The sequence below is a fragment of the Lutjanus erythropterus genome, chromosome 4 (genome assembly GCF_056507025.1).
Source record: "Lutjanus erythropterus isolate fLutEry1 chromosome 4, fLutEry1.hap2, whole genome shotgun sequence".
Taxonomy (NCBI): domain Eukaryota; kingdom Metazoa; phylum Chordata; class Actinopteri; order Lutjaniformes; family Lutjanidae; genus Lutjanus; species Lutjanus erythropterus.
The window spans coordinates 38,799,294-38,810,670 of NC_139320.1; the positions used below are offsets into that span (position 1 = coordinate 38,799,294).

At 40.6% G+C, this 11,377-nt stretch overlaps 1 protein-coding gene across 3 annotated transcripts; it reads right to left on the reverse strand.

Annotated features, from left to right (window-relative positions):
• Positions 1 to 1,347: 1,347 nt before the first annotated feature.
• Positions 1,348 to 7,445, reverse strand: socs9 (suppressor of cytokine signaling 9). 3 transcript variants are annotated; one of them, XM_084717923.1, is made up of 3 exons: positions 7,286 to 7,410; positions 4,749 to 4,862; positions 1,348 to 3,393 (listed from the first exon to the last, which is right to left on the reverse strand). In XM_084717923.1, the coding sequence occupies exon 3, from the start codon at positions 3,240 to 3,242 to the stop codon at positions 1,602 to 1,604; it is 1,641 nt and encodes a 546-aa protein (XP_084574049.1). In that variant the 5' UTR covers positions 3,243 to 3,393; positions 4,749 to 4,862; positions 7,286 to 7,410; the 3' UTR covers positions 1,348 to 1,601. The 3 variants fall into 3 exon arrangements, with proteins under 3 accessions (XP_084574049.1, XP_084574047.1, XP_084574050.1); XM_084717921.1 differs by lacking the exon at positions 4,749 to 4,862 and having other exon boundaries at positions 7,286 to 7,445; XM_084717924.1 differs by lacking the exon at positions 4,749 to 4,862 and having other exon boundaries at positions 7,290 to 7,424.
• Between the last annotated feature and the right edge of the window lie 3,932 nt (positions 7,446 to 11,377).

An 11,377-nucleotide genomic window follows, 5' to 3' on the forward strand; every position in this document is an offset into this window, starting at 1 on the left:
CAACATCAAGTAATTTTACTTTTAATCCCTGTTTATTCTTACTTTTATTTGAGTGACCTTTTCAATCCAGGAGTTGTATTTTTTTCTGCGGTATTAGTACTTTTACTTGAGGATCCGAGTACTATTTCTACGTCTGCCTGTACTTGTTCAACACAACAGATATGATCCAAAAAATGCCATGTATTGGTGCGACAGTGATGAGTCAATGAGGGCTGATTTTTTCTCAAATACTTTGCTGATTTACCACTGACCTTTAAGAATCTGCCTCTTCACTTAGTTGCATATACTGTATTTTGTGTTTCACTTTCCTCTGTGCTTTTATGTTTTTTGCTTAGGACTGCTGATTCCTCTCTGCAGAGCTTTTCAGAGCTAGCAGATTTGTGTCTCTGTAACTGACTTAATGTTAGGCTCCATAAAAAACCCTCCAAACACTTCCCTTTTCCCATCATTCTTTATGTTAATTAAGATTCATCAGTGCTAATTCACTGTGGTAATTTTGTCATTGAACTGCTGGAATGGAAGATTAGTGTGTAGACACCCTGTCTCTTTAAAATACGCACGACAGGAGGTATAGCAACATCTTTTCTTTTCTTTAAGGGTCTGGGTCTGCACAACAAAATTAGATACCAAGTGAAAAATAAATAAAAAAACAAGACCAAACCTCTGGACTACAGAAGACTAAATTTAGAAGTGGACATCACAAGCCTGCTTTTGAGCAAAGGAAGGTCTGCTAATGTCTGGTCCTCATTTGCATTCTGATAATACAGCTGCTTCACCTGCTGCTGACAAGTTCACAAAGGCCACATTTGATCCTTTACTTCAAAACTAATGAAGACTGTTGGCACTGGCTGCATGCATGTTAATCTCACAGGAGAAACCACAGATGGTTACATGATGTAAGCTGAAAACAAAGCAGCTGAATGATGGAGACTCTGAGCAGAGGACACTCATTTCCTATTAGTTGTGCAACACACAACTAATGTGAGCACATAACCATGATTTCAATGCGTGAAAAATATCTGTTCTAGAAAACCTTCCCCCCTTTTTTTAATAAGAACAGACAGCCTATGCACCCACGTCTCACTCGTTATAATCAGTCCTGGGCTAAATGTGGGAAACAATAATTAATACAGGAGACGTGCCACACTTCCACACCTCAGTAACACGAAGGAAACCTTGTCAGTATGTGTTCCACCTTCTCTCTCAGCACGTGACTGATGAACAACTCTATTATAATCATCTCAATTCACACTAGGACACTTACCCCCATCGTCAGATAATTAAGCTGATTTAGTCACACTTGAAAACACAGATGATGTGCGAGGGTAGTTCTCTAAACAACACAAATCGAAATAAGTTTGTTTAATTTGAGCATAAAGACCTTCGAGTGTACAAGATCAGTGAGATTACATATCGTCTCATCAGTGTAGCGTAGTACAATTTTTAAGACATGTACAGCAGGAATAAAATAAATAAGTACAGTGTAGTGAAGGTTAATACAGCCAGATAGAGTGAACAAGACACATTGTTCAGGTCAGTTTGGGGAGACTAGGGTTAAAAATCTATTTAGTAGTGTCATTTAATCAATAATTTTCTGTTTTTCATTCCCACCAGGTGTCCATTCGCCGTACTCGTACTCTCTGCTTATAGTGGTATTCTTTCAGGTGCTTTTTCAAAGCGTTTGGAATGGGAAGCATGTTAATGCCATCATAGGTGGTGCAGCTGCTTATGGCCGCTCTGCAGATGTGCTGCAGGCTGAAGGGCTGTGTGCGGTGGATGGGATTGGACAGCAGCGGCTCGAAGAACATGCAGGAGTTGGGGTCCTTGTAATGCTCCAGCAGTCCTGTAACAGTGGGAGCGTGGAAGACACTAGGGTCGTGCACATCAAAGCTAAAGTTGTGGTTCCACTGTTCGATGCGTGCGTGTAGCGAGCGGCCATAGCGGCGGAAGCTGACAGAGAAGAGGTAGTCTTCCTGGGCAGAGTCACGCAGGAGAAACGTGCCTTCAGGCTTTCCCTCCAGCAGCGTCTCTGCCTCATAGCGGTCCATAACCCCCCAGTAACATGGGAGGTTGGTGATCTGCAGCAGGTCTGGAACTAAACAGTGAATGTAATCGATCTGAGTGTGGATGCGGTAGCTGTCGTGAGATTTGTGATGCTCAGTCTGAGGAAGGATGGCCCTGGAGGGCATGGTGATCTCTGTAACCTCTGGGTCAACCAGAGGGTCGGAAATATTATCACAGGAGTGGACGGAGGCTGACGCAGAGGCTGAGGCCACCACCTCATCCAGAGTGTCCAAACAGCTCTGCAGCAGGAGCTGGTGCTGCTGCTGTCTTTGGAGGAGAAGCTGCTGCTGCTGATGAGTGGACGCTCTGTCGGCCCCGGCTAACTCATTCATCCCATGAGCCAGCTTCGGGCCGTGCTTGTAGAGAGGGTTAATCTGGGCGGTCACCTCAAACGTGTGAATCTCTGCATTTGGTGGTGGCTCAACACCTTGCTCGATGCTGATGCGCCTGCGCTCTCGCAACCTGTCATCTACGTCCTCCACCACAGTAGCCATGGCTGAAGTTGGGGCACTGCACACTACTGCAGAATCAAGCATGGGAGGCTGTGTAATGGGGGCTGTGTGTTGCTTAATGAGATACCACTTCTGAGCCAGCTCTGACCCTACAGGGAAAGGGCAGTCGTCCAGCATCAACTCACTGAGATGGATCTTTCGCCTTGAGGAGGCGCAGGCAGCTGATGATGAAAGAGCCTGTGGAGTTGGTGCCGGTGCCGCCGCCGCAGTGTGTGTCTTTATTGGGAAACACTGCCCCATTGCATCTTGGATTTTTTGCCGGAGTGTGCGACTGCTGCTTGACCCTCTGCCCTCACCTTCGCTGGGTGCAGATAACTCTGTAGCAGAGCTAACTGTTCCCAATCCTGGCTTAGCCGTTACCCGCTCTTGTCCAAGTAATGAGGCAGCGACTTCCAAACCCTGCCATTTCCAGCTCTCCTTCAGAGGAGAGGACGAAGATTGGTCCCTGCTCTCCAGGTCACTTAACAGCTCGCCATACTCAAAGCCGTCACTGACAGGCCTCTCAGCTGCTGGTTCATGGGATGTCAGACCTTTTTTCTTCCCCTTTCCACCTTTCCTCCCACTGCCTGCATCTCGTCTCTCCTCCGACCGGCTCTGTCTCACCTTGGGACGGGCCCCCCTCTCTCGGTCTTTCCCTCGGTTCCCAGACTCCTTTGGTAATGACATGATGGATTAGGTGGTGAAACAGGAACAGTTGAGCCACTCCAGGGTGTGCTGAGGGACGACCAGTAATTATAGTTAGCTCCTGGTAGGAAGCTTCCCATCCACCTCCCTTGTTTGAGAGGTCATTATCATTGTCCATTCATGATGGCCACCACTGCAAAACAAAATAAGAGTTCTGCTTTAAGCCTGCCATTAACTTTTTCAGACAACACAGTTATACACTCAGTTGCCTGTTAACAGATACACCACACACACCATTTAAAACTGATGCAAACTAACACAACAGCTGAGCTTAAAAATACACCTTCATAATGTCATGATGTTCAGGGTGTTTTGTGCTTAACTGTTTTAGAGGCTTGTTGATTTCAGAGTTGCAACCAAAGATTATTCTCATTATTATTTAATAAGTTGATTATTTTCCCAATTAATAATTAATCACTGGGTCCAGAATATAACACAAAAAAGTTTCCATCACGATTTCCCAAAGCCCAAGATGACATCCAACCCCCAAAGATATCCAGTTTAAAATCCACAGAAGATGGAAAATTTGATTTACATTTCTGTGGAATTGCTGACTGATTAGTCATTTCAATTCCTGCTGATTCAACTTAATAGCCATTTTGGAGGCTGTTCATGGTGCTGTTGACTTGTATGGCATTGCACTGAGAGCCGTTTCTAATGAGGCTTTACCAATAGGTTTTTATCAGGGCCAATACCCTTAATCAAAAATTAGAGTAACACAAACAATACAAAACATTTTTTTAACTGTCTTCAAGTATATGTTTAAATACAATATAAGTTTTCAACATAATCTTACAACAGAAAGTGCAAGAACCTGCCAGCAGCATTTCCTAAAGGCATGCTATGCAGGATTTTCCTGAAAAACAGATGTACAGACTCATATATATTAGGGGTATGTATCTCACTGACTGAGATTGATTCAATACGTATCTCGATACATGTTCAACGATTCGATATATCTTATAAATTTTTAAATAGCAATCAATGAGGTTCGATTCAATTCAGCTCTGTCAAGATACGATTCGATATTTGTCTTGCAATACAAGACAATGCAATGTGTGAAGCTTTACATTTTGATTCAATTAATGCTACATTTGTAGAGTGCTTTTCTCTTCAATAAGAAATCCTGATAGTTTTACTAAATATTTAACAGGAGAGACAGACAAAAGGAGACATTGCAGTGATGTTAGCATCTTATAATGAGTCTCATGTAAATGAGATACTGCAGCCTAAGTGAGAACCTGTGAACAAACTGTTTAAAATATTAGTATTTTTTGCAGTAAGATGATCTGCTGCTCTGTTTCATATGAATAGTGCTGTGGTTTTGATTAGTGTGGGGAAACAGTGATGCTCTGTGTTACCTGCTCTCACAGTGACATGACGTCTCTGTGGGTCAGACTCATGGCTCTGTACACTGCTGTCAGACACGTTCTGCATAAATGATTTGCAGCAGTGTTTCTCATCTTTCTTATAAAACCTAAAACTTACTCCACACTTGCGCATTATGAAAGATTGGTGGTACGCGGTACAATGTCACTTCTGTCGCTGCTTTCAGCATGGTCTGTTTTGATGACATGAAGAGGAGACACAGGAGAGGGAGCGCTTGTTTTGTGTAATTGCAGCAGCAGGCGTCCAGCAAGAGCGGTGCAGGCAGAGGCAGGAGAAGAGAGAATACGGAGGAAAGTAACAGCAGTAGCTCCTTGATGCCAAAAACTTAAACATATGCGCATCCTAATAAGAGGTATCAGTGTGCTAGTGCTACATCTATTTTTTTCCAATTCATGTTTAGCTTTTAACCGACACTGGCCATCTGAACTGATGCACTCGTATCTTACACCTTAAACTCATACATCGTATGCATGAGTGAATCATTCCACCCCTAACATATATATACAGTCACTTTGAACTATCACTTATAACACACTAGGTGGTGCTTTTATCTGCAGAGACCCTGCCCTCTGTCTGTATATCTCATTTTTTGTTGAGTCTGGGATGTTTCTGACCATCAGCGATTTTGAGGAAAAATGGCTGATCGTTTGTAGATTATTGTGTCTCATTCCCAGGATGTCAAATGCCAACACTTAAGGTTAGTAACTTGAATGAGACTCAATAGTCGACCTACGCCCCAAAGCATTAGCATTTGATGACCTGGGAATGAGAATCAACAAGAAACTGTGTTCAATTAATCAAATCACCGTGTTGCTTCCATGGCTTCTAGCTTCTGTAAAGTTGTCCCAGCCTGCACGCTATCTTATTTGAGCTTTGATCAGAGCTCTTACTGGAGACTTTTCTTATTTGTTATATAAAATGATAGTTCCTGCTTATTTTCAAAACACAAAACTAATAAGTGGTCTGAAACAGGTAACCAGATGGTTTTGACTGGGACTTTAAAAAATAAATATAGAACTACAGCACTAATCATTTGAAGTTTTCTTTATTTTCAAATAGTCGTGTCAACTCAACATCCTCCATTAACGCTCTGACTCTGGGAAAGGCTGAATATTTTTTTTAAAGAGAAACTGTCAAAATGATCTGATTCCAGCTTCTTAAATGGGAATATTTCCCAGTGTCTTTATTCTTTTAAGAGAATAAACTGAAAACAAAACAAAACATTAAAAGGATGTCATCTTGGGCTTTGGGAAAGACTGGTCGACATTTTACACCATCTTCAGACTTTCATAGACCAAACAACTGATCAACAATTGAGAAAATAACCAACAGATTAATTGACAATGAAAATTATCATTAGTTGCAGCCCTAATTCAAGCTCAGAATCTTCTTGCTCTGAAGTAACAATGCTAATCACTGTACCACCATGCCACCCTTAGATTAAACCAGTTGAAATTTGAAAGGTGGCTGCATCAGAACCAAAAGTAGCAAAGTGTAATTTTTAAATTAGTTTATGTTATCATCAATCAGATACAATTCATAAAAAATATGAATATCTGATCTGATAATCGGTCGGGCCAAAAAATGGTCAACCCCTTAGTTTATAATGTTAATTTATTTTGAGTGTCTTTAAGATGAGAAGACTTTGCAAACAACAAAGCCAGTAGAGGACCAACTTCCATTTTAATTAATCACATCATTGTGTGGGTTCTGTGGCCTCTTGCTCTAGTACTGTAAAAAGCTGTCCCGGCCTGCATATTAGCCTATTTAAGCTTTGAGCAAAGTTGTAACTACAGACTATTTTCATTCGTTATAAAACATAGTATATCCTGCCTAATGTCAAAACACACAGCAGATAAACGGTCTTAAACAAGTAATCAGACATCGTGTTGACCAAAATGTACTTAACTAACTAGTTAAACCATCGACCTCCTCTGAAAGTAACATTATCTCTAATGATCTTTGCCCTACTTTCATACGATATGAAGCATATTCAAGCTTTATTTAAATTACGTTAGATCCACAATTTTATAACATGAATAACCGTAACCGTGACAAACTGTCAAACTCGTAAACTAGCAGTTAATGTAAGCTAACTAACGTCAGTTAACTTAGTTAGCTAACGGTTTCGACTTGGATTTTAAAAATAAGTTGACAGGAAACTACAGCGCTAATCATCTGAAGTTTTCTTTAGTTTAAAACAGTTGTGCCAACTCAACATCCTCTTTTTGTCTTGACAAAGATCATGAACACTCAGGGATGAGGCTGTGTCCTCTCAAATCACGTCAACTATTGTCGAGACAAAGTCGATGGTCGATTAAAAAACTAACTTTTTCCTCACTAAAATTTTACAAACGTTGACTAGCGCTAAATACTGATAAGGTATCAAAGTGGTCAGGGAATTCAAGGATTCAATCATCCCTTTACAATGAAATATACCAAGCTATAACATTATGTTAGCTAGCGAGCTAAACTCGTTAGCAAGCAGCTGTTTCAGGTCGGTAGGCTACGTTAGCAGGGCAGCTAGCTAGCTATATGCTAAGTTTGGTACTCTTTACTGTTAGAGGACAGGTTAAGTTGTATATATACCAACTTATATGTAGTTTTCTCAACCATAAGACAAATTATGAACATACCTACGCAGTTGTTGTCAAGTTTCCTGACGAAATAGCTTCTGTTTCTTCTCAGATAAACTAATGACGGTAACAAAAAGGCGGCTAGCTCATATTAGCTTGACAAATGAACTGCTGAAACCGTGCAACCCGGAAGTAAAAAATAATTGGACGCTCATGTCTAGAGGGGAATCGCAGATCCACGCAAGATGTCGCAACAGAGACAACTTAAACCTAAGCCATGATCTTTCCCAAACTCTAACCAAGTGTGTTATGTCACTAAACTCACATACAGCATTGTGACACCATAAAACATAAATAGTTTGCTCAAACTGCACCATGAATAAACAACGCGTACCAGTCCCGCGAGAGCTTCGCAAATCAAGGGTTCCCCTTTAGACAAGACCGTTATTTCCACTGTAGCGTAAAGACTTCATAGAGGATGAATTGGATTTCTTTGCTAGGTATGTTAAAATTTAATTTGAAAGAAGCCCTGTTCCTTTTATGTGTTCTGGGTTTTTGTTATTATTCACCTACTTTTATTTAGTTTTATTTTTTATTTCGGTCACGTTGTATTTGGTTTGTTCATGCTCAACCTCAGTTAATTTTGATGTATAAGAAATGCAGAAATGTCATGTTTGTCCGTAAGTTTATGTGCTCAATAAAGATTTTTTTTTTTTTTTTTTAAAGGATGGATGAAGAAGTTTGGGTTACAGTGGATGAAGATGGTGTTTTTGGATTGCCCATATAGACTTAGATTAGATTTCTTTTTAATTTGTCAAAGCAATCTCTATGGCTTTGAGAAACCTGATTAAAGGAATATGACAATATTCTTCTGTAATATCGACATTTGCAGTTACAATTTCTCAGATGTTAAAACGATAGTTGACCCAAAAATGAAAATTCACTCAGTATTTACTCACCCCTGTGCTGATGTGAGATGGGTGAAGATCTCCAGTTCACAAAACACCCCCAGAGCTTCAGCGGAAAACCGCGTTGCAGCCAAATCCAATTGAAGTGAATGATTACCGCTTTTAAAATAAAAAAATAAATAAATAAATAAACACAAAAACACCCACAAAATGTCTCCATACTGTTTGTGTGGTGTAATCCAAGTGTCCGTAAGCTGCGATATTAAAATTTGACCCAAAAAGATGCCATTCACACCATATATTTAGCCTACATGTGAACTGTCGCCTCTCAGATTGGATCCATGTGCACACACCTGAAGCAGGTACACAAACTCTCACCCAAGCGGCGAGGCTGCCGCAAAGAAACAATATCCCTCTTCTATGTCGAAGTCCTTGGACATTTTCTTCTTTATTGAAAGTTTGCAAAGTCAACTGTGCGCAAAACAAGTCACTATTTCTAAGCAGATCTCTCTCTGTTGTCCGAGTAGCTTCCAGGTAGCATGTAAACACAGATGTGAGGGTATCCTGAGATCTCATATATCTTGTCGCGCTGCTTGAGCAAGAGCCTATGTACCTGCTTCAGGTGTGTGCACGCGGATCCAGTCTGAGAGGCTACAGTTGACATTTAGGCTAAAAATATGATGTTATAAGATGCTGAAATGATGTTTGAGGAAAAAAAAGCAGCCTTTTTCAACTGCTAAAATGTGAATCCATTGTTAAACAAAGTAAACAAACAGACACCACGAATGAAGTTGCAAAAGAACTGAACCTCTTTATTTGGACTGTCAATGATCCGACGGATGCTGCACTTCAGACCATTCACACGTATGAGTGACAGTAAAAAAGTAGAGAGTAAGCATGGGATGCAAAAAAGGTTCATAAAATATTAGAAAATGTCTGGGGAGTCATTAGAATTAAATATAAATTGTACAAGACAAATATATGCAATGTAGCCTACAGCTGGCTGCATTAATTCAATAATTAAGCCTGGCAGGGACATTAATTAACACGATCTTCTCAGGACCACTTGGTAGAAGTCTCCATATGACACAGGCTCTGTACCTCCTAGTGGATGCTTGGTATGTGAAAATACACAAGGCTGAAACTTACGAAGTGCATTTCCCCAACTCATTTCGTGCATCACTGGAATGTAAACATGGAGTAAACGTATTCCTTGGCCTGTTGTTAGTGTTCAGTTTACTCATAATCACATAATTTGTGGCTCAGATAAGCATTGTCATCCCCTGCTGCATCCTCACTCATGCACAGACACTTTGCAGACGTCGGCTGCATTGTACCTCTGTGTCTATTTGCAGTAAATACGTAGGCTGTCCAAAAGCTACAGAGGCTATGAAAAGGATAATCTGAGCCATTTGTAACATAACACAATTGCTATACAGTATAGTGAATAGTTCAAAATAAGATAGCCGAGTCTTATTAAAGTTGTCAGCATGGTTAACTCATGGGCATGAGTGTGATGCCTTTTAGTAAGTCAGATCTATCCAAGAGCCTGCTCTGAAGAAATCCATGACTACAATACCATTAAATCAACATATTATTGAGGATGCTGGAGCTGTGCATTTCAGGCACCACATGAACAGTTTTATCAGGACATGACAGCTAACAGTTCAATCACAAAGGCCAGAAAAGCTATTCTCTCTTGTCACCGCATGACCAGAAAAGCAGGTGTTGCATGCCTCATACAGTTATCACTTGGAAAAAAAAAAAAATCTACTGAGACTCATACAGAGTCCATGGATTTGGGGGTAGAAGGCTATTTGTTTTCAGGCTCTACCCAGCCGAGAAGGCGTCAGTTCTTTAATGTGTTACATAGTGAGACAATGGAGTATTCATGACATCACATAACATGAATCGGGCATTATCCCAGAGAGATGTAAACAGTGACATTTAGGCGATATAAACATACAACATTAGTTGCAAGATTTCTGCTCTCTAGCTGTTGGTGACTCTGGGCACCATCAACCATCATGTCCTCTATCTACAACAGTGCTGTATTAGTGTGGCAAAACATGCGATTATAGAAAATAAGCATAAGTTATCAATATCAAGGGAGAGTAAAAAATACAATTGGAAAAAGATAATCTGTAAATAACCATCTTTACTAGACAGACCTCCTATGGCTCTGCTGAAATAAAATGTGAATGGTTATCCCTGCCTTATGATGCAACCAAAATGTGATCCAAAAAGTTAAGACCATATTACACATACATGCACCTCCGCTCTGCCACATTCAAAGACAGAGGCTGTATAAGACAGTTTTTTGATTCAACACTGATACCACATGATAATGTTAGGGTTCTGAGACTGAAACACGTTGAGACACAAACAGAAAATATGGACATCGTCAAGCACCTTGAAAAGTTTATGATTCATCAAATCATCACGTTGGCCGTGTGAGGAAGAGAGGGCACCGCAAGGGTGGAGGCGCTGCGCTCCTGGAGCGTTTATTACAAGATCAAGCTTCATTTTCCAGAGCCAATCATAAGGGGGCCAGAGGGTTGAGATGGGTTTCATTTAGTTTTCTCACCCAGCATTAGAGTGTAAATTGAAAACACTCTACCCTCCTCGCTTTTATCAATTCAATATCAAATCAGCTCTTGCGCAGTACAAACCCCACCAGCCCTTACTCACCCCCTCTGGGGATTCCTCGGCACAAAATGAGATTCATCATCATTTGTGTAGTAGGGCATAAAATAACAGAGACAAATTGCAGCTGGCATAAATTCTTCAAACTGCTATTCTTTTTTAAAAAAAATTATACCATTCTGTTGCATTTCACTACAAATATCCTTCTCAAATTAACAATCGCACAACCCTTCTCTTTGGCTTTGTAGACGTTCAGAGGAGGACAGTCACTTCTACTCTGATTAAGTGTTCAGGGAAAAAAACAACCAAGACTAAAGATGAGCCTACAGTTGAACTGACCATCCTAAGCCCCACCCCTTTCTCTATGTGATCCAATAATAGTTGCGCAAGCTTGGTGCCAGGTGGAAACTTGGTGAACTTCTCTCCTTCCCTGCTTCTGGTACTTACATATGATATATGCTTGGCTTATCTATGTTAAAAAGAAAAATAAATTTTCAGGACAGTTTTTACAAGATGTTGCTGGTGCAGCTATAAAAGTTCTTACTGTGAAAAACACCTGCTTTTAGGATGGGGGTTTGTTTCAACAGAACCAAAACAG

Coding starts and splice junctions, on each gene's coding strand:
- socs9 (XM_084717921.1), bottom strand. CDS start 3,242: ATGTCATTACCAAAGGAGTCTGGGAACCGAGGGAAAGACCGAGAGAGG.